Raw genomic sequence first — 22487 nt, 5'->3', positions numbered from 1 at the left:
CCCGGGTACATACAAGATAGAGTAGACCCTCGTTTTTTGTCCTCACACACTGTCACTACCTACTCGGTAGGTAAATTGTGTCAGTCATGGTTGCAACATTCCACATTAGATTCAGTTAAAATTCACTTGTCACGTTTGCATGACAAAATTGATTTGAATGATTTTGTTAAAGGTCCAGCATTGGGAAGATCCAAAAGATGGGTGTATGCTGTTTACCACGAGGTTTGGAAATTGTCGCAGATTGAGGCTGCTTCCAGGCTCCGTGCTATTGACCAGGCCAATATGGAAAAAGTATTGGCAGTAATAGATAATAGTATTAATACCTTATCTTCGAGAATATATACATTGGATAATATTATTTCATCTGTTGTAGATATTGTCCAGGAAGATGTGTCTGTGTTGTATCATGGTCAAAATCAATTACGTTCGATTATGCAATTTGCTTGGACTTTGCAGACGTTAAAGGCGGGGAAAGTACCTTGGGATTACATGAATATTTCTTCTTTATTCCGCCCATTTAATCTGACAGCAAAGCAGCAATTCATGTCCATGAAAGATGCTACGTATTCACTACTGCATATAGAAAAGTTAGAACCTTTGCCTTTTTCAGTGGCTGAGTCTGAGTATGCAGTGTGGCTCATCCATGGGATGGTCACTCTCCCGATTTCTATGTATAGGTTTAGTTCGTGCATGAAACATTACGCCTTGGGCAGATATGAAAAACTTGGTTCTGCATTTTTGCATGAAGTCTGGTCTCTCCCATTTACATATCGATGTGAGAGGGACGGCAAAGAAGTTTATTTGAAGGGTGAGGAGTGTACAACAGCTCCTGATCATTCCGTAGTGTGTAGACATATCCAATTACATGGATCGTGTAATATGAATGCCCCTAATTTAGCTTGCTTATTGAAGGGCATTCCTGTGCCAGTTATAACGCCGTCATTTACGCTGCTTGCTAATGGTAGTTATCTGCTTCTAAATAGTGAGGCTTGCTGTGGGATGTTAGCTGGAATTCCCTATATTGTTTCAGTTTCACGAAGGGTAATTTGCTGTAATAACGTGCTTTTTCCACCCCCGCAAGGCCGACTGAATATATCCATCTGGCCGACGATTCCGACCTTGAAAGCAGAGTTCAATAGGATGAGCAGAATAAGGGCTCTTTTGTCTCAAAAGGAGGTTGCGTTGACTTCGTCACGTGAAACATTTCTCCTTCAGGTGGCGAACACTCGCACGGAAGTTCAAGCTCTTTTGAATACTGACCTCCCCCTACATTTTGGCACATTAATACACACTATCTTCAATGCTTCTTCTACGACTGGTCTGGTCCATTTTTTTAAAATTGTAGGCTCTGGCCTTGTGACGTCTTTCCAGTCTATCTTTGGTATAATACCAGCTATTTTTCATTCTATTTTTTCTGGAGTTTTCGGAGGGTTTCCTCTGATACTCGCATTAATTGCTGGCATACTCCTGTTGGTCTGCGCTCTACGCTATGGATGCACGACTTGCGCTACTCGACCACGGATTCAGCCTGTTCCATCTGCGTAGCCGGATGTGGGAATCCTATGGGACTTTACCACTGGCTACCTTGAGTGTCGCTTATGGATTATCCTTCCGGTTCTCGTTTTTTACTTGTGTACAGCCTGTTTTTCACTGTCTCGAATGTCCATTCCAATGGGCTCTGGATATGTGTTTGTCAAACTTGGTGTCGCCTGACCTGGATTTTGATCGACTGATGTATCCCTTAGTGGTTCATGAGTTTGACTGTTCTGGAGTCGGGTTTATGGCCTTGGGTGCGGCGCATGGAGTCCTTGGATTATGGGATATCGAGAAGGCAGCAGTTGACTTCCTGGCACGAAGTTACATCGAGATGCCTGCTTCTTGTCCACGTGGAGTGCTTGATGCTCATTTCCCTGTGGAACACGTGTGTTCTTTTTCTTTGCTGAATTGGATGACAGACAATTTTGCGGATGACTCCAATGATTTTCTACTGGAAGCTGCGGCTGCATATGCTGCTTACACTTTCATACATTGACAATTGTGCTCACACTGTCTGATGGTGAGTCAAGTGGAGAAATTTTTTTTTTACATATTTTTCTCTTCGAATTTTTTTTTCATCTCATTTTCTGAACTTACATTTCAAGCTCTTTAGTCTGCATCGTTGATCTTGAACTCTGCGTTCTGTTGAAATATTCGCCCCTGGTTATACCGTGGTTCGATCAAAGGGGGATGCCACGTGGTTTTAGGCCACTCCCTATTTACAGTGCTAAGTTAGCTCAATCACGTTAGCTGTTAGACAACCATCTTGCTGCTTTTGCTGCCTTTGCACCCGATACTGTTGTTACATGTTATTCATTTGAGAAATGCAGACTCGCTCTTGTCTCAAGTGAATGTTATTTATACATCCTTAACAGTTGCTAGTGCCCTTGGTCTGTACATCGAGTAAAGAACTGTTCTAGGACACTAGACGGTGCCGGCTGATTGTGTTCAGGGTGATCGTACCACTGTTTAGTCATAACATGCACGCAGCTGCAAATACCAGAAAGTCGTAGGCTTTAATATTACAGCGCAGCATTTTGTTAGAGCATTCGATAGAAGAGCTGAAGCAGAGAACACTGAGCTGATCCTGTGATGTGATACACCTAAGCTGATCTATACGGTATGGGGTCCCCTATGCAAGCCTATGAGACCTTCTAATAGTCTAATAATATTTTATTAGTTGCTAGAGAAAGGAGGGTGGTTGTTTTCCACTGTCATTATTAATATGATCGCTCCTTTCATTTTCTATGGTATTGTAACAATGCTAATGGTAATGATCTTAACCATTTGTCTGCTTATGTTAGCCAAAGTACTGTATAACAGGACTCGAGGTTTATGAATAAATTCTTTAAACTTTACTGTGTCTTAGTTATTCTGTTGTGGACTGATATATATATGTGCAAACGGGTATTTCGGGTTCCCACCATTCCTGAGAATAACTAAGTCGCATGTTCTGGGTTGTCTATACATTGGGACCGCCGAGCTAAATCTCGGATAACGAATGTGACACTAAGCTAGTCGGATAAGGGGTTCTTAGTTCTGAGGGGAGTTTCTGGTACACCACAATTCTCTAAGGTTCTGGTTTCCTGCGCATAGTTCTGTGCATACGCAGAATCCCTACAACAGGTTTAGCTGGTATTTTTTAACAGATTGGTCGTTGACAGAATTTGGTAGGGCTGAAAAAGGCAAGACATTTATTTTTGATGGCTAGAGTTTTAAACTAGATTTTCACAGAGCTGCATGTGGTCACATATCATGTGTGACACTTTGCAGTTCTTGCTTTCTGGAAAAAGCAATGTGCGTTCTTGGACTTTTAACAATTTTTCCCTTTATAAGCTCATGCTTAAACCCACTATATAACTGTCATTGGTTAAAAAATCAGGACTGGCTGAAGGTGTCACACATGACATGAGGCCTGTTGGAAGCCATGTTTTCATAGGGATATCAAGGTTTCTCAAAGCACTGTGTTAAAAAATGAGTGAGGAATGAGGTATTTTAGGGAACTCTTGACCATCACCAATGGGAAAACTGGTTTGTTATTAAAAGACAAAGTTATAGAAGGCATGGGAGCAGTTGAGTGTTTTCTTCAAGGAAACTTTAGAAAACCTTGGGCCAAACGATTTATATTTAAGAACATTAGTCAAAATTCGATAGAATGTAAAACCAATTCGATAGAATTTAAAACCAATATTAGAGGTTGGGAGAATTCTATCTCATAGATCTCTGGAAAATTAATAGCAGATTTAGCATAATAAAACACATTCTTTCAAGAATATTGGTGAATACTGCATGACATTTAGAAATCATTTTATTGGAGAAATTTACACACTCTCCCTTAAGGTCTTTTTGGAAAGATCAGTGATAGAGTGTTCATATTTAAAAATGTCACATTGTTGGCGCCGTCTCACAGGCGTGTAAGATCAGACCTCAGGGGGCAGTTTCAGCAACATGGCAGGCAGAACGTTCTCTCTGCTTCTGCTACAACTGCCTGATCATCCCTACAATTCAACATTATCATACCTGCAATGAAGCATCACAGTGTTGGAAGAACCACCACTGAAAACTGACTCAAAAATGACCTTTCTGAGCTACTGCCACTGAACAGTAAGCCATTTGGGCCTGATTGCGAATACACAGTGAACTGACTCTGTTACCAGAAAATATCCATCACACAGCATGCACAAAACCAGACACGGAGATTGTGATATTATGTTCCTGACTTGTGGAAACTAAATAGATAGTAGACCTGGGCCACCGCTGGCGGATGCATATAGGGATCAGATACCACTCGATTAGCTTCTGCCCCTGCAGCTCTGACTGGAGATAGGAAGTCCAATCGGGGAAAGGAGTTATAGTGTCGAATCAGGTACAAACATGATTTCTTAGTTCTATTTTGAAAATCATGATGAAAAGATTGGTTTGATAGATGTTTCTCAATGTAAGGTAATCTTGTAAATGTGCTGGTTGACTGTATATAACCCTTATATTGATTGGGCGGTAAGCACAGTTCAAATTAATTCAAGGTATTGTCAGACTAGTCCTATTACTCAGGCTGATTCAGGAAGAGTTGTCCTTCTACAGTGCTTGCAGGAATGGGTATTTTGCTAGCTATTGACGGGGCTATCTCATTATTCCCTCCTATGAAGAGTTTGAAGATATTTTGATAAGAAAAACACAAATGTTTTACCTCGAAAAGGAATTTATGACTTGGAGATCAGAAACTGAATAGCTGAACAGAACTTAGATGAAAATATGGCTATGATTTTACTAGGCACTCATAGTCGCCTTCTTCTCTGTTATTTTTTGTTGCCAAAAAAGGGGCGGGCTCAGATCAAGTGTGGACTACAGAGTCCTTAATAGATCGATAGTGAACATTTTTGGATGTGTTCAGTATTGTCTATTGAAATATGTTGAGCTATTTTGACTCCTTGGAAACTCACATATCATTTATCAGGACAGTGTTACAAGGATAAGAGGTCATAATCTTTACACTAAGATGTATAAACACTTTTTCAAACCACTACTACTATACCTGAGGGTATTAAGATGGATGGAACTTAGGTGTCAGCAATATTTCAGTAGCACACACCAACCACAGTCAAGGCTATTTAAAGTAGTTTGGGCCTTGCCATGTTATATGAGCTTCATTCATCAGTTTTCTGAAATCATAAGAACCATTACCAAGTTACTATAAGAGGGAGTAGTTTTTGTTTGGTTAAAGGAAGCAGATCAGGCATTTTGATTTGTGAAATAATGTTTTTCTAGCACCAAACTTTTGCAATATACTATTGCAGAGTGTCCTTTCATTATGGGGACAGATGCTTATTATCATGGCATAGGGGTATTTTATCTCGGAGAAATACAACACTGATTTGATTCGCCAAAACGATTACTTCTCAAGAAATTTCCAACAGCAGAGTTAAACTATAAAATCACTGACAAGGACCTTTTGGTCATTAATCGCTCCTTTAAAGATTGCAGACATTATTTGCCAGGGGCTAAATACACTACATAAGTCCTCATCACAGTTCTTGAAATTAGGCTCAGTGTTACCTCCAGGCAACTTAGGTGGACGATCTTCTTTTCTGACTATGATTTTGTAATACATAGATCAGGTCTTAAGTATATTAAGGCTGGTGATCTATTACAACAAGATCAGTTGCAAGGTGAAAACATATTTGACAGAGGATCCTCCATTAATTTGGTCCACAAACATTTAGCATGATCATTCCGCTGTCCTCATTATTATAGAAATAATTTTTGCCACAAGTACTTATGGAAAGTCAATCTATTGATAAAGAAGCTTGGTTAAAAGAGCAAAAAAATACACATGTAAGTGATGCGTTGTATCAAAGGAAAGCAATATATTTACCATTGGTTCAATTAAGATGACAGGCTATGAACCGGCTTCATGATTCAAGGGGGGTGGACATTCTGGAACTGCAAAGACTTTGGCAGCAATAAGGAGATATTGTTGGTGGTCAAGTATAATTTGCTGATGTTAAGATTTATGTATAAACATGTTCTATCTATGCTGAGATTTGGAGTTCACATAAAAAACAATAGGTTGCTTGAGGCCTTTCCCTATTCCGTGTGGACCATAGCACACTGTGTTAATGGATTTTAGTGTGGATTTACCTACAAGTCAGGGTTGTATTATAATTCTAGTTGCTGTCAGCCAATTAACTTAGATGGGTCATTTCATATTCCTGCATGGGTTGCCACCTCTAAAGTGCACAGAATTGTACACCTTATTCAATTGCATGTTATTCCTCCCTAACAGAAAGTCTAATTAAAAAAAAAATCCTTTTCTGCCCAGAGTAAACTTCTAGATATGAACATGCATCTGTCTACCAGCTAGCATCCTCAGACGGATGGACAGACTGAAAGGTTGAACAAATGGTATAGTATTCAAGATATCAAGCCTTTTCATAAGAGGAGGATTGGAGTACGATACAGTGATTGGCGTTAATAACAATAAAAATGCACATTCATCTACTGGAATGTCACCTTTTATGGTATGTATGGCCATCATTCCTGCATATTTCCTTTGGATTAGTCCCGGTCTTTATCACTTCCTTCTGTGCAATACCACTTAAACGTGTTACCTGAGCCAGCACAGAAAACCTTGGAGAAACCTGAGGATGATTGTACATTTGATGCTGACCTTCAGACAAGTCCACTATCCTAGTATGTTACATGTGAAAAGGTGTGGTTGCTCATAAAAATATGCGTCTGAATGCGTCTTGTAAGTTACAACCTAAGTTTGTTGATTAATTTGTGATAGACCAGACTGTGAATCCAGTTATTGTGTGACTGAAATAACCTCAGTCTATGAAGAGTCTACAGTTTTTTATTTATCTTCGCAAAAACATATCTTGTTTCACATCTTCCGCCAGTTCAGGTGAATGCAGAAAGTGAATATGAGGAACTTAAGATGTTAGATATTTTTTTTTAAATGTTGCAATTCTTGGTGGGTTGGAAGAGGTTTGGGCCATAATGAGTGCTCATGGGTATCTATTTCTAAACATCCTGCTGCAAGAATTTTATGCAAGGCATCATAACAAATTAGAGGCCTCACAGCCAAGATAGAAGCCTTTGGGGGTTTGGGGAGACACTGTCAGAAAGCATGGCTAAAGGTAATGTTTACTGCTAGGAACTGAGCAAAAGCGAGGCAATTAAACTTGATACCACCTTCTGGGAAAGAAGAGCTGGTGGTTCCTTCAGAGTGGCAGCTTTATCTACATTGAGGCATTGCGTGTAGGGAAAGCACACTACTCAACAGTGTCCTGACAACTAACCATATTTCTCAGGATGTTGCAAACCCTCACATAGTCTGGAGATGCACGGCCCATCTTCAACATGTGTGTATAACTACCCTCGTGGCCCACACCATCTTTTGTAGTCAGTTGTGACACAACATGGCTGCAGCCGGGCCCTTGGTACACTGATATAAGTTTTCCTTTGCTAAAAGTCTAAGGGGCATATGTATCAAGCGAATTTTTAATCGCAAACGCTGCGATTCGCAAAATACAGTGTTTGCGATTAAAAATTCGCAAAACGGGATGTATTAGGCAAATTCCCAACGCAAAATTAAGGAATTGCTAATTTAGCGATTTCTTAATTTTGCGTAAGCATTTAAGAAATCGCAAATTGCGATTTCTTAAATGACATGTAAAAAGCACCCAAGTTGTGCGAATTATCCTTGAGAAATCGCAAATTACCACCAACTTCCAGTTGGTGGTAATTTGCGATTTCCTTTCAAAAAGCACTTTTTTGAATTTTACAAAGTGCCACGTGGCGCTCATACATGCCCTTAGGGCATGTATGTGCGCCATATGCACACACATGCTAATTTCAGGGGTGCATCAGGGTGTCATCATGACACCCTTGCACCTTTGAAATTATTCTCAAATAGCGATTAGCAAATTGCCATTCGCTATTTGAGAATTACTTCCCATTCATTCCTATGGGTCTCCTGGCCCATAGAAATGAATGGGCAGGTATTCCTTAATTGCGATTTCGCAATTTGCTAATCGCAATTAAGGAATTTTAAGAAATCGCAAAAAGTTTGCAATTTTTTAAATACATCCCGTTTTGCAATTCTCAAATAGCGATTCTTTAAAAATCGCTATTTGAGAATCGCAAATGGTGATGTTGATACATATGCCCCTAAGTGCTTCTTTTGTATTGTCTTGGAGGACATTGGGATTATAGAAAAGTATTTCTGAAAGTCGTGTTGAACATTTCTAAGACTGTGGGTTTGCTGCATTTCACTAAAGGGTTATACTGTGAAGAACAGAAAAGGTTCCTAAGGATTATGCATAAAGTATTAGAATTCTAGTAACTTTACTCAAACTGCTAAATTAAGGAAAACGCTGAATCTTTAATGTATGTTAATTACCTTGTAGTGCTACCAGTGTCAAGTAGAAATTATAACTCATCTTCCACAGACAGTGCATAGTGTTGAGGCTAGAGGTAGTTGTTGTATTCATAGAATGTCAGAGGACACCTATTTAAGGTACTCATTTTTGTATATTTACTTTCAGGAATTACAAGTTCCACATCAAAGTACAGAAAGCTGGTTATAAATGAGATATTGCTATGTTATGTCCATTCAATATTACAGTGCAGAACCTACCTGGCAAGTTCCTAAAGATATCTTTTTGCTTTCAAATATTCACTACATCCTGCAGATATTACTGACCAGTTGAAGTGAGAAATCAGAGTGGTGGAGTCAGCTGTCTCTGTTGCGTTTCTTAATCCATTCTCCTTTCCCTCTTTCTATCACTGGCCCTCATATTCCTGTGTACGTGGTCATTACTGAAGGTGGTGTGAGATAGAAGAATGCATTCCGAGCATATGGTTAGTGCATTGTGACATTGTACTACTAAAGGATAGCTGGTCCTTTTCTCAGCAGTTTTCCCTGAATCTGGGAAGAAAATCGCTCACATTTTTCTCCTGCTCTGAGCGGGTGGGGTGAAGTGTAGAGGGGTGGCAGTCCAGGGAATTGGAGAAGGCTTGACCCAGTCCGGTGGGGAGCATTTCCTGCTCCCCTCATGCTGCTGCACGGATTTAGGCTGTGTCCGCAGCTCCTGCAGCAACAAACACAGGTCTGGTGCCCAATATTTCCAGGTCTGGAGACACTTGGAGTTAGTTCCAAGATAGATTCTGCCACTTGTAATCAGGGCCTAAAAGACAACAGGTCTGTGAAAAAAACGACAGCAGTCTATAGACAGACATTATAAGCCATATTCAAATTGAAAGGCAACAGAAAACACGCTGGCTCTCGAGGAGAAAACGTTTTATTAATGTACATAAGGAACTGCACAGACATTTTAAACAAATATAAAGAGAATACGGAAATGTCGGATTATATATCGAAAAACACAATTTTGGCTGACATTGTCAGGTGAAACATTACACAAGCAATAAAGTAATACACCCCAGACATTATATAAATTGAAGAAATCATGTATTTTTAATGGCTAGATTTGCCCTTTGAGGAGATCAGAAAAGGTAATGTAAACTGAGATCATTTTTGTGGGATGCTCATGGGTGCATGTATGTTTAAAGTTTAAATGTGATTTATATTTGGAATGCAACTATAAAATCAATCACCTGAATATTTGATTTTGAGGAGAGAGTAATATGTTCAATGGACTTGTAAAGTCTTAGAACAAGCCGCTGAGCCACTTTTAAAATACACTAATTCACCAATCCCCATTCTCCTAGGAAATGCAAAGATGATGAGCCAAAGAGCATGGGTGTTACAAAAGTCAGCTGATCGCAACAGCACAAACGAAACAATAAAATACACTGAAGAAACAGGAATAGACTAAATATAATATAATTTGCACCCCCCTTCCCCTTGCAGGAATGGCTATACATTATCATATTTTTGTGTCCTCCCCCTAATCATGGGCCAGCTGGGGCAAAGGACTTATGTAGGACAGGAAGAGTCCCTGTTGAGATTGGTAAAGAAGGATATAAATGAGAAAAGCTTTTCGAAAATACTAGTTGTCGCAGATGTTTCATTCACATTATCTGTGGAGCAACAGTGCTTGTCAATATTGACTTACGACAGCAAGCCCGCCTGCCCAAATAGCCTCACAATAACTTGACTCTATCACAAACCTAGATAGATCTGATACTGGACTTCTATTGAACGTGTAGGAGAGAATTTACTTAAGCAGGTAAAAGAGAGAGTGAAAAGTGTGTTAAGCTAGATTCAAGCTGATGTCTTCCGGGACCAGATTGGAATTGAAGTTTGCTTAGGAGCGACAGGCTTGCTGCATGTCTTAAACCAGGCACCCTGTTTACTTCCCTTACAGTCTGCAGCATTAACAAGGCAGGCAAAGCAAAACTCAACCTGGCACTGTTTGCACATCATGTACTTGCACTTATCCTTGTGCTCAATGATAAGCCCGCAGGTAGGGCAGGCCCGGATGGATGGACAGTTTTTAACTTCACTCCCTGGTAGATCTTTGAGGCTGCAGTCTTCTATGATCTTCAGCCTAGGGTCTTTACACTCCACGTTTTCACACCGAACGGATGATGTACCAGAGCCTTTCCAGGGCTTCAGGCACTGCCAGCAGAACTCACAAGTTTGTTTCTTCTTGGCTTGGCAGAGTATACAGAAAACCCTCAGGTTCTCCAGGTCTTTACGTTCCACATATGCTTTGCATCCAGGACACTAGAAGTGAAGAGAGTAAGAAACCATTACAACACATATTTACCAGAGAACATGTCTGTTCCCGCAGCGTCTGCCTGGAAGCTCTAAGTTGTACAAAGACTGAAAGTTCATTGGATGATCCCGCATAATAATATTTCCTGCATACATTTATAACCACTTTTGAGTAGTTCTTCCATTCCTTCCATCACACATGCATTATGAGAAGAACGTCAAATTCAAAGAGAACAATTTACATACCTTACAAAAACTGTACTTTTAATCCATAGGCTTGTTTTTATTTCCAGCTGATGTGAACATGATTCTGTGCCTTAGCCTTTTGAAAAGCTTTAAGCTATTATTTATTCATAGACGAGCCTCTTAAGTCAGAAACCCTTCACATACTCATGACACATAGGCAGGGTAGGCCGGTTGGGACAGTATTACACATCTCCCAACAACTGACATTTTATTTGGACAACAACACATTAGAAACTAAATGGAAGGAGGAATTAGACAAGGCCTTCTCTGAAACTGAGTGGGTACACATCTTAGAGTGCGGAGTGGCAGAGCTTACGCTTTATGTTTTCCTTCCATCGTATCCTAAAAAGGTTTCTGTAGGAGCACATTATAATCCTGAGTAGGCTGCACTAACATCTTTCCTGTGTGACTAATTTAGGACTAAAAGGGTTAGTGTTCAAGATACCACCTGTATTAGTATTGTAACTGACAACCTTGTGCCTGATTCTGACATCCACCTATAAAGGTACCTTAATGTGTTTGTGAAATGGTCTGACCTTACCACTGTAATAATAATATAGTAGAAAGTGTTCATTCATGATGTTGAGAATTTGAAATAACATGTTTCACTAGTTACAGAGAAACTGTATTACAACCCGTGTGCTGCTAAGTTAGCTGATGGTAGGCCTGAATACCTTTAATTTCTTGATTTGCTTGTACTGTAAAGTGTTGCATGTATTTTGTGTGCCCACTGCAGGTATACAAGGCATCCTTAGTTAGAAAATGGGTCTATTATTTAGTCGGCAGAGAGGCCTGGGAAGAAATGTGATAACGAAGGAAAGATGAAGTCTTGTGGGAGACGAGACAGCACCAGGGACGTGTAGGATGTTTTACTGTGTGAAGCGGGAGGTGGAGAAGGAGCCGAAGAAGAATGTGATGGAAAGTTACCCAACGCTTGTAGGAGGCACTTACATTTAGTGATTGCTTTTGTATTAACGAAGTTAGGGACTGCTGATACTTTATTTAGAGACACCTTGAGGTACAGATAGCCCTCTCTTGGCAATTGTGGCATAGGCTGCATGACCCTAGCTAGAGATACTTCTTCTGAAGACTCTGACGGCTGACACCATTAAGCTTTTCTTTGAACTTGCTTCGATTAGTAGTCCCCTTTATGTGGTGTTGGGATAGTTAGAGAAACTGAAGGATTTCTTAGAGGAGCCTGATGCAATTGAATTTACATTTTTGTCTTTTAATTACATATGTAGCAATAACCAAGTTAGTTGTTTTCTTTTTTTATATAGGGTGAATCGTTTTCGGAGGTTTGGATTCATCCCATTTTGTCTGTGCTTTTACACTATATATATTTGAACCTGTTCCAAAACTTACAATGAAATTGACTAACGACAACCTGGTTATGGACCTGAGAATTTCCCCTCCTGGGGTTGGTGAATTGAAGAGTTCCTTACCTCTCATGCTGCTTAACAAGAATTATCGCCGAATTTAGGAGTTGAGTTTCGGCGTTATCAGGTGCAGCCAAGGACTGGAAAGTGAAAAATGCATCGAATAGAAAGGAGTGACCTACAGATCTGAAAAATGGACCACAGCTGAAAATGCAGCTATGACATTGCGACAAAGGTAATCAGGAGGTGAAGTCACAGAAAGGGCCTGATACACAAACAGCATTTTTTTTTTTTTTTTAATATCTTTATTATTCAGTTTGCAGCAATACATCATACATAAATCAATCATTTAAATCACCCAAGCTATTGGGGCATTACATATAATAAAACCAAATGGAAAACTCATTAAGTCCTGATGACACAAACATTCTTGCGTAAAACATCTACAGCTCCATATATTGTATCATTGGCTGCCAAATTTTAAGCCCTAGTTGTTTTTTCCTCAAAGATCTTATACGATAGAGGCTATATTCTAAATTAAACACATTATGAAACTTAGCGCCACATTTCAAATGATGGCCCTTCTACTTGCAGCCACATAGATGCAACACATAATCGAGCAACGGCCATCGCTATGAATATAAAATAACGAAAAGGATAACATATATGGCTAGGTTCAATATCCTCACCCAAACCCAATAACATAATGTTAATGTTATGTTATGGGGGTGCTTATAAAGCGCAAACAATCATCCCAGATGGGATATCACGGCGCTATAGTTGCAGAATAAAGTGCGTAGGTAATGCGAGGAAAGTGCAAAATGATTACGTTTTTAGTCGGGTTTGGGAAAGAGAAACGTTTTTAGCTGTTTCCTAAAGGATAGGTAATCAGTTATTAGTCTGAGGTGCACTGGCAGATTGTTCCAGCTGTTAGCCGCCAGGTGGGAGAAGGCTCGCCCTCCCATCTTTGCGGTTTACTTCTACTCCAGTAGTTTGTGATAGAAATGCTGAGATATCAAATATATATTGTTTTAAGGCTATACAATCAAAAAATATATGTACAATATCAGCTTTATCCGCCTGACATCTGAAGCATTTCCCATCATGAATCCCACCCCACTTCATCATCTTAACAGGTGTACAATATAAATTAAACAAAGGCCACTCACCGCTATCTGGTTTCTGTGAACTGCTGCTACTCGTGCCTGGCGAGGGATCTCTACCTCTGCTCACCGATTGTGTCCTGAGCTGCTGTGCCTGAGCTGACGCTGTCTCTGTTTGTTGCTCCGTGGCGCGCCTCCCCTTGACTCGCTGGTGTGAGCGTGAGCTGCAATCCGCACGCTCTGCCTGTCGCTCCCAGCTGGAGTCAGAAGGGTTGAGGCTGGGCGAAAAACTACAGCGCGCCTAACCTGGGGGACTGCGAGGACCAGAATTCCAAGCTGGGATCAGCTGGTTCCTCTTCCCCCAGGCGACACACCCACGGACACGCCCACTGACGAGGCAGGACAAGTATTCGTGACACCCGCTTCGCGGGCGCCACTCACCGCTATCTGGTTTCTGTGAACTGCTGCTACTCGTGCCTGGCGAGGGATCTCTACCTCTGCTCACCGATTGTGTCCTGAGCTGCTGTGCCTGAGCTGACGCTGTCTCTGTTTGTTGCTCCGTGGCGCGCCTCCCCTTGACTCGCTGGTGTGAGCGTGAGCTGCAATCCGCACGCTCTGCCTGTCGCTCCCAGCTGGAGTCAGAAGGGTTGAGGCTGGGCGAAAAACTACAGCGCGCCTAACCTGGGGGACTGCGAGGACCAGAATTCCAAGCTGGGATCAGCTGGTTCCTCTTCCCCCAGGCGACACGCCCACGGACACGCCCACTGACGAGGCAGGACAAGTATTCGTGACACCCGCTTCGCGGGCGCCACTCACCGCTATCTGGTTTCTGTGAACTGCTGCTACTCGTGCCTGGCGAGGGATCTCTACCTCTGCTCACCGATTGTGTCCTGAGCTGCTGTGCCTGAGCTGACGCTGTCTCTGTTTGTTGCTCCGTGGCGCGCCTCCCCTTGACTCGCTGGTGTGAGCGTGAGCTGCAATCCGCACGCTCTGCCTGTCGCTCCCAGCTGGAGTCAGAAGGGTTGAGGCTGGGCGAAAAACTACAGCGCGCCTAACCTGGGGGACTGCGAGGACCAGAATTCCAAGCTGGGATCAGCTGGTTCCTCTTCCCCCAGGCGACACGCCCACGGACACGCCCACTGACGAGGCAGGACAAGTATTCGTGACACCCGCTTCGCGGGCGCCACTCACCGCTATCTGGTTTCTGTGAACTGCTGCTACTCGTGCCAGGCGAGGGATCTCTACCTCTGCTCACCGATTGTGTCCTGAGCTGCTGTGCCTGAGCTGACGCTGTCTCTGTTTGTTGCTCCGTGGCGCGCCTCCCCTTGACTCGCTGGTGTGAGCGTGAGCTGCAATCCGCACGCTCTGCCTGTCGCTCCCAGCTGGAGTCAGAAGGGTTGAGGCTGGGCGAAAAACTACAGCGCGCCTAACCTGGGGGACTGCGAGGACCAGAATTCCAAGCTGGGATCAGCTGGTTCCTCTTCCCCCAGGCGACACGCCCACGGACACGCCCACTGACGAAACGTAGAAAAACCAATTAGCCTTCCGCGACGCGGGACGCGCGCGGGACCAAGCGCGGAACGAAGACCGGACAAAGAGCGGGCCGTCTGAGGCCGTCCAGGGACGACCGAGGACGGGACGGGCCACCCCACTAACGTTCAGCACACGAGGTCACTACTCAACCAAATTCTGAAACCGACGTGAAAAAACCCCCCATTTCTTACTGATCAACTGAGATTGTGAGATAAAGATAAAGTTATTACAAATACACAAAACCTGCTGCGACTACTATAAGCTATAAAGTAGATTTCCGGTCCCAAGTATGAGGGCTCTAAAAAAACTACGCTCACGGACAATCTACATGAGGCGTATGGGGACAGACGCAGCTGTAAGAAAATCTGTTGACAAATCACTAAAACCTGGTCAAATATCAAGTACTCCAGCTATAAGACAATACTTCTCTACCCTCTCCAAGAAAAAGTATCTTTCTCCATATTCAACTGATGATCAAAATAAGCTGGATCCTTCAATAAATAAGGTTGAACATGATTCGTTACATTTCTCAGATCAGAAACCCAATAAACAAGGTCAAATAACAACTGAAAGTAATTTGGCAAATTTCTCTCTCTCGGAAGAATGTCAAAAATCATTCCCAGATACGTCTCAAATAACATCTATAACACCTATAAAAAACCAGGACAACGACTTATTCTTCGATGTATCTGTAAATCATAACACGAAGACCGAAGAAGAAAAAACAGAAATATTGCTAAGTCAAAAACATCCACTAACCAGTTCACCAGAAAAATCGCCTAACCTTTATTCTAATCTGGCCAACCTATCAGACCCTAATTTTATAAATCCAAATTCTGAAAATACTGCCTCTCCCCTGTCAAAAGCACTTTTTTCATTACAAGAAATTTTGGAATCAGTACTAACTCATCTTGGTCAAATTTTAGCTAACTCGGACAATACTTTAGACGTACAAATAGGAATACTTAAATTCCTGGTTGAAGAAAAAAAGAAAAAAGATCTAACTAAAGTCTCACCAAAACAACCCGGAGCAGTCGAATCACAACAAATAGATGATTTTCATAAAAATGGAAGTGCGACCCCAAAACAACAGAAAGCAAGCACGCAAACGAACGACGTACTAATAATTAAGACTAAAACTAAGGGACTAAGAAATAAGGAAAAACCTCTTATCACATATTCACTTAAAAAACTGTTCAAAGAAGAATCGGAAACCATCACCGAAAACAAAACTAAACATTATCCTATCTTTTCGAATAAAGTATCCGATAATAATCGTGATCAGATTATCGGGGAAAATAAAGCAGAGTTTTCGGGAGTTACTGCCGAACAGGATTTCAGCCAAGGAGGACAGTCTGAAAAAAGTAACACTAGGGAAAAAGTAAGGGGGAAGAAGAAGAGAAAACCCTTGAGGAGAATACAGAGGAAAAAAGGGAATAAGCTTAAATTCCAAAAATTCACTCCCGTAAACTTGGTGAACTCTCCAGAAACTCAAAAAATACCATCAGAAAAACCCTTAAACCCAAAAGCAGACGAATTTTGTCCTCCGATAGAAAACAGATCAACAACGCAAAATATCATGGATATAAAAGAACTACATGATAATAAATCTCAATCATGGGAAGTAATTCCATCTAAACATATAACTATCGAAGAGCTATTTCCCTCAGATAAGGAGCCGTTTAATCGTGGTAGAATAATCAATCTCTTACAAGAAATACCATCCCTGAACTCTCTGACAAGTAAAGAAATCGACCTAGTACTCTTTCCAATAAAAGAAAATAACAAACTAGTACAGGTATCCTTTTATTCCCCAGTTTTGCCTGGAATAATAATCAGAGAGAAGGAAATTCTTCACAAAAATGGCTATGATGTAATCTCGGTGGAAGATCTTAAAATCAACAACCTAAACAAAGGTACATTAGGACAAACTAATAGAAGAAAAGAAAACAATAGTTTTAATTGGGGAGATTCAGCATCAAATATTATGAGGAAAGATTCACTCAAAATACAAGTAATACAAGGTGAGAGGTCAGTATGGTCCCGGAATTCAAGCTCTAGTAACACTGAGAACTCAATAAAATCGTGGGCATGGTTATCAGAAACCTTAAACAGCAAAAAAAGGTGAATTCACAACAACACCAAGTTTAGCAAAGGTCTGACGTTATTGTCCTGGAACTTGGCAGGGAAAACTGATTTAAAAATGAAACATGCAATCAAAAACTCCCCTGATATCATTGCCCTCCAGGAAACATGGTTAATTAATACCTTTACTCAAAAAGGATACTATGTATATGAAACGTTGGCAAAAAGATCTAGAAGGGGACATGCCAAGGGTGGTCTGGCAATATTATTAAAAGAAGATCACTCTTGGTCACAGGAAATAATCGATACAAACATAGACAATCTACAATGTTTAAAAGTATCCCTTAGAACTCAAGCGTCAGCCAAACTTGAAAAAATATTACTTTTCAATATCTACGCACCTCCCAGTAATAATAATGATTTGCTGTTTGACCGCCTAATGGAGATTATCACCCATATCATTGAAGATCAATCTCACTTGCCATATCTTATAATGGGGGATTTGAACGCTAAAATTTCAAACTGTGAGATAAAGAAATGGGCTCGTCTTTTCAAAGAGGAATCTTTGGAAACATCACTCCCTGAATTCCCAAAAGGATCTAAATCAGATAAGAGAGGACGCGCACTATTATCTTTTCTCTCCAGCATTAATGGGACTATATTAAACGGTAACATCAACGGTGACATACCAGCAACATACACACGGCAAGGAAATGGATCTCCCTCTACCCTGGATTATTTTATATGCGGGATCGAAGAAAAAGAACAAATGATTCAACTTTCAATAATATTCAATGAAGAAAGTGATCATGCTCTTCTAAACCTTTCAACCCATTGGATTGCACAGTCCTCTTCTTATAACCAGCCAATATTTCTTACAACAAAAACGGAAGTAAACATAACAAGGCGTCGCATTTATTGGGGGACAGAAAATCTGGACTATCTGAGGCTATTAATTTCCGAAACCAATATATTGACTAACATATATTCAGATGACCCTATAAAGAATTTCGAACAATTAACGAATAATCTCAAACAAGCTCTGCAAAGTAAGTTAGAACACAACAGATCAGTAAAAAGTAAATGGAGAAATAAGAATAAAAACTGGAACCAACCAGTCGTAAAACAACTCAATAGGCTGATACGCGCCCAGTATCTGAACTTCTCGTCAGCAAACAAAAAGGAAATCAATAGATTAAAGAATCAAATACGACGAGAAAAAACTAAACAGAAAAAACTGAAACAGGACTTCAATTGGACTGAAATCCAACAAGCAGCTAAACAAAACAACCAGCGTAAATATTGGACACTGATTGCAATAATGACGGGATCCAAAAAAAAGCTGGAGGCAACTCCTGTTTCAGAAGAAAACTGGGATATTTACCTTCGTGAGCTATATAAACAGAATAAGTCTATTAAAAATGAAGAGGCGGGAGAACAAATTGTGGAAACTAAAGATACTAAGATCAATAAAACGTCGGCAGTGTCAGTCTCTACGAATATCAGGAAGGCAAGGAGCACGGGTGCATCTGGCCCCGATCAGATACCTATCAAGGTCTACCAAACTGAACATAAAGAGTGGGGACTGGTGCTCCCGCCGCTATTTAACTATATATTCGACAGTGGTCAAATGCCAAACTCCTGGAAAGGAAGTATTATAATCCCGATTTACAAAAAAGGAAAAAGAAACATACCGGGAAACTATAGGCAAATTGCCCTCATGGATGCTGCCGGGAAGATTTTTGCAGCAGAAATCCTGGATAGGCTGAAAAATTGGGCCTTCTCATTGGGTCTAATCCCCAAGTTTCAGTCCGGATTTCGCTCAAACCACTCAGTCACTGACAATGTAGCAATCTTCCAAACCATTTTAGACAAGTACGCAACAGGGAAAAAACAAACTATTTACGCAGCGTTCATCGATTACTCGACAGCTTTCGATCGAGTGGACAGACCGACCCTGTGGTCAAAGTTAAGAAGAATGGGCATTCCGGAGCAGCTATTACATTTGATAGTGAACCTACACAGTGACACCTGGTGCCGTGTCCAAATGGGGAGTGACAAGGGCCTATCGAAGATAATACGAACATCAAATGGCCTGAAACAAGGGTGCCTCTTGGCTCCAATTTTATTCTCACTGTATTTAAGTGACCTACCTTCCCAACTGCAGCAAGGGATATGCACTCCTCCTAAGATAGCCACTGAATATATTCATTCCCTGCTGTACGCAGACGATATAGTCATGTTTGACCTAACACCTTTCGGACTACAAAATCTTTTAGATATTTTATACAAGTATTCTATAAAAACATTTTTAACCCCAAATACAAACAAAACCAAAGTGGTTGCTTTTTCAAACCAGAAGAAAAGGGTAAGGTACGAATGGAAGTTGGGAGGTGAGAAGCTAGAACAAGTAAAGGAGTATACATATCTGGGCAGAATTTTCTCACAAAACATGAGTAACATCAACCAAATCAATCACCTGAAAAGGAAAAGTGACCTACATGCTGGGGCTTTGTCCCGCTTATACTCGGCCACTGGACAAAGGCATTTCTCTGCACTAATTCAAGTCTATCGAGCCAAAATCACACCGGTCCTGTCTTACGCCTCGGAATATATTCCTTTTAAACAATGGACCTATATGGACTCAGTAGAAGGTAAAATATTGAAAAAACTACTGAAGATTTCTACATCTACCCCAGTACAGGCATTGAGACTGGAATGTACCATCACGAGTGCATTTGCTGCAGCCATAGCTAGTATTATAAGGTGGGCCTATAACCTTCTTCATTCAAAAGAAGGCACTCTAAGAAGTTTACTAAAAATAGAGACATTCGAGACCAGCTCTACCCATATTACCTTTTTAAAAAATATGCGAGAGGCCCTACAGCTTGCAAAAGTTAGTGTGGAAATTTTGTCTATGTGGTCACCAGCCCAACTCAAACTTTTTCTAAAAAACTTCACTCCCAAACTGAGCTACGAGATTGACCGCCTACATTGTAATAGACTATCGTCATATAAGATCTATGCAGCCTCCCAGGAATACAAACAATGCCAGCCTTATTTAGAGTATACACTTCAACACGGTGCAAGACGTGCAATTATGATGTTGCGCCTGGGAACACTTCCTGTACAAACCTTTACTTCCTCCTGGAGGCCTGACAGTTCTGCCTTTTGTACCCTCTGTCAAGGGGGCAACCAGAATTTGGAACACTTACTTTTTATATGTCCAAATGCAGAAATTGTAAACGCAAGGTTAACATGTCTTAAGCCCATCTATCGGTCCTGCAGGATCGTTAACTCAAAAGACTTTTTATCATTATGCAAAAGCCCTCCTAATGAATTCGTCTGTTACAGAATTTTTAAGTTTTTGAAAATCTCATTGAAAATGTATTAAATGGAAAGTATAATGTATATTTTATTTTGTGGTCCTCGAAAGAGTACCGTAACAAAAATAAAAACTTTTGACTTTGACTTAAACAAAGTTTTATAATGTTGGGTGCGTAAATTTGCCGTTAATATAAACAGCATTTTGTAGTGCATAAAGTAGTACTACTTATTTATTATAAAACGCAATTCGCAAACCCATGGCTGGAGATCTCCACCACCACCAGTGGTGTAACACATCCTTACAGGACCCAACCTGCAATCACCGGTTAGGGGGCACCCACCACACTCCTGCCTCATCCTTGTACTGCACCTGCCACCTTTATAAGGCCTGGCAGAGCAGAGAAATCACTTATTACACAGTTCCACAGGCACCAAATTGAGGCTATAGAGCTATCCTTCAGGCAAGACTTGCTTTCCAGGTACAGACCTCACATACCAGAGCTGTTAGGCTACAACGATTTGACTGTTTAAGGCATTAGACAGCAGATCTATCCCCTCAGGTTAAATTGCTACTGTTGTATGACTGCTTAAACATCACATAGATCAAAGTCTGAGTTATCCAATCATTCCAAAAACAATTGCAAGAATCTTATATTCCCTCACCACTCCACCCCCAATCTTTGATGCATGATCAATTGGGAATCTTCAATAATGATGTTTTGCTAGGGTTATTTTTATTAATTATATTCAATTCATTTTGCTTTATTCAACAGATTATTCATGAAAGCAGTAAAAGCATACACACATTATAATGAAGTATAAAACAGGAAAATAAAATGTTGTACATAAAAACAATATACCGGTGAGAGCATTGCTTCACAATATAACAAGAAATAATGATAACATTGAAACAGTTGGTTTAAAGATCCAACAAGCATAAGGAGGGCAGAGTGAAAACCCCCAAACCAAGGCCCGTGTTTAGATCTGAGCCACACAATGGCCAACAATCATATTGTAAAAATAACAGACAAAAGAAAGGTAACCCACTGTCCACTCACTGCAGGGCTAATGTAAACAAAACAGAGGTAAGACTAGATTCAGATCATTATAATAAAATATCACAACACCAGCAAAACAGAGGTTACCAACATGTGTTGGCCACAGATGAATGCCCAAGCATTCAATTTAGATTAATTTAACTACGTAACAGGATCTACCCTACCACAAAACAACAAGTTGGAGTTTGTAGAAATCGACTGTACAGGCCGGCAAGGTATTATGGAAATCCGGGGTCTCTGCCTCCAGTTATTGCATCCAGGGCTGAGCATACATCAGCTAAATCAAAGAAAGGGTCTAACACAGCTGTGGGGTCATCAGTGTGCTCAATCCCTAGTACAATGTCTGGATTACTGGTGGCGGGTAGGTTTACTGAATTTAGGTTGGTAAAATGAACAAAGGGGCAATGCTATTTTGGAGAGGTGGTGCAGAGACATCTCTCCTCCGCTTTACAAGTGACGACAACCTGGTAGAGTCCTTAAGAGCACAGGCCAATTTGAGTTCCTGCTACCTTTCTTCATCCCATGCTTTCTTTGTCCGAACTTGGATCCTTCTGTACATTTCTCTTGCTAATCGGATTTGGGTAATATCCTTAGTTCGAAAGTGCCATGCCCAGATGTCTACGTAAATATCTGCATTCCTTTTTGAACCAGTTAGTAAGTTTTGGGGGAGTCCTATTATGGCCATTGGTAGAGACGAAAAGGTGAGACAATATTTTCTCGAAAAACTTGTTATGGGTGGCAGTTATTGTCACACCACACGGAGAGAAAGGAGATCTACAAGTCAATTACAGAAGACAATCCTGCAGACCCATGCTTATTTATTGTAAGATAAGCGTTGACTACACAACTTTGGACCAATTGAGACGCTGCATATTGTTCAAAGGGATGACATTCCTTGTGTGGGCTAATGTGCGTTGCTGCTTTTTGCAGTTTAGGACAAAAGGGGACCGAAGAAAGACTTAGCGGATCATAGTCGCTCTCTATCCTGTTTATAACCATCATATCCACGAGGAAAGACCATAGACGATAATCT

At 40.9% G+C, this 22487-nt stretch overlaps 1 protein-coding gene across 5 annotated transcripts in view; it reads right to left on the bottom strand.

Annotated features, from left to right (window-relative positions):
* Window positions 1-9323: 9323 nt before the first annotated feature.
* The window catches only part of LOC146785213 (E3 ubiquitin-protein ligase RNF144B-like), a 230776-nt gene continuing 217612 nt past the window's right edge, over window positions 9324-22487 (bottom strand). For all 5 annotated transcript variants that reach the window (XM_085634125.1, XM_085634126.1, XM_085634127.1 and 2 more), the window contains one exon: window positions 9324-10732. In XM_085634125.1, coding sequence (XP_085490251.1) covers window positions 10268-10732 — 465 coding nt within the window. In that variant the 3' untranslated portion in view covers window positions 9324-10267. The remainder of the gene's footprint in view (window positions 10733-22487) is intronic.

The sequence above is a fragment of the Triturus cristatus genome, chromosome 11 (assembly GCF_964204655.1).
Source record: "Triturus cristatus chromosome 11, aTriCri1.1, whole genome shotgun sequence".
Classification (NCBI taxonomy): domain Eukaryota; kingdom Metazoa; phylum Chordata; class Amphibia; order Caudata; family Salamandridae; genus Triturus; species Triturus cristatus.
This window is presented reverse-complemented; position numbering and strand designations above follow the sequence as displayed.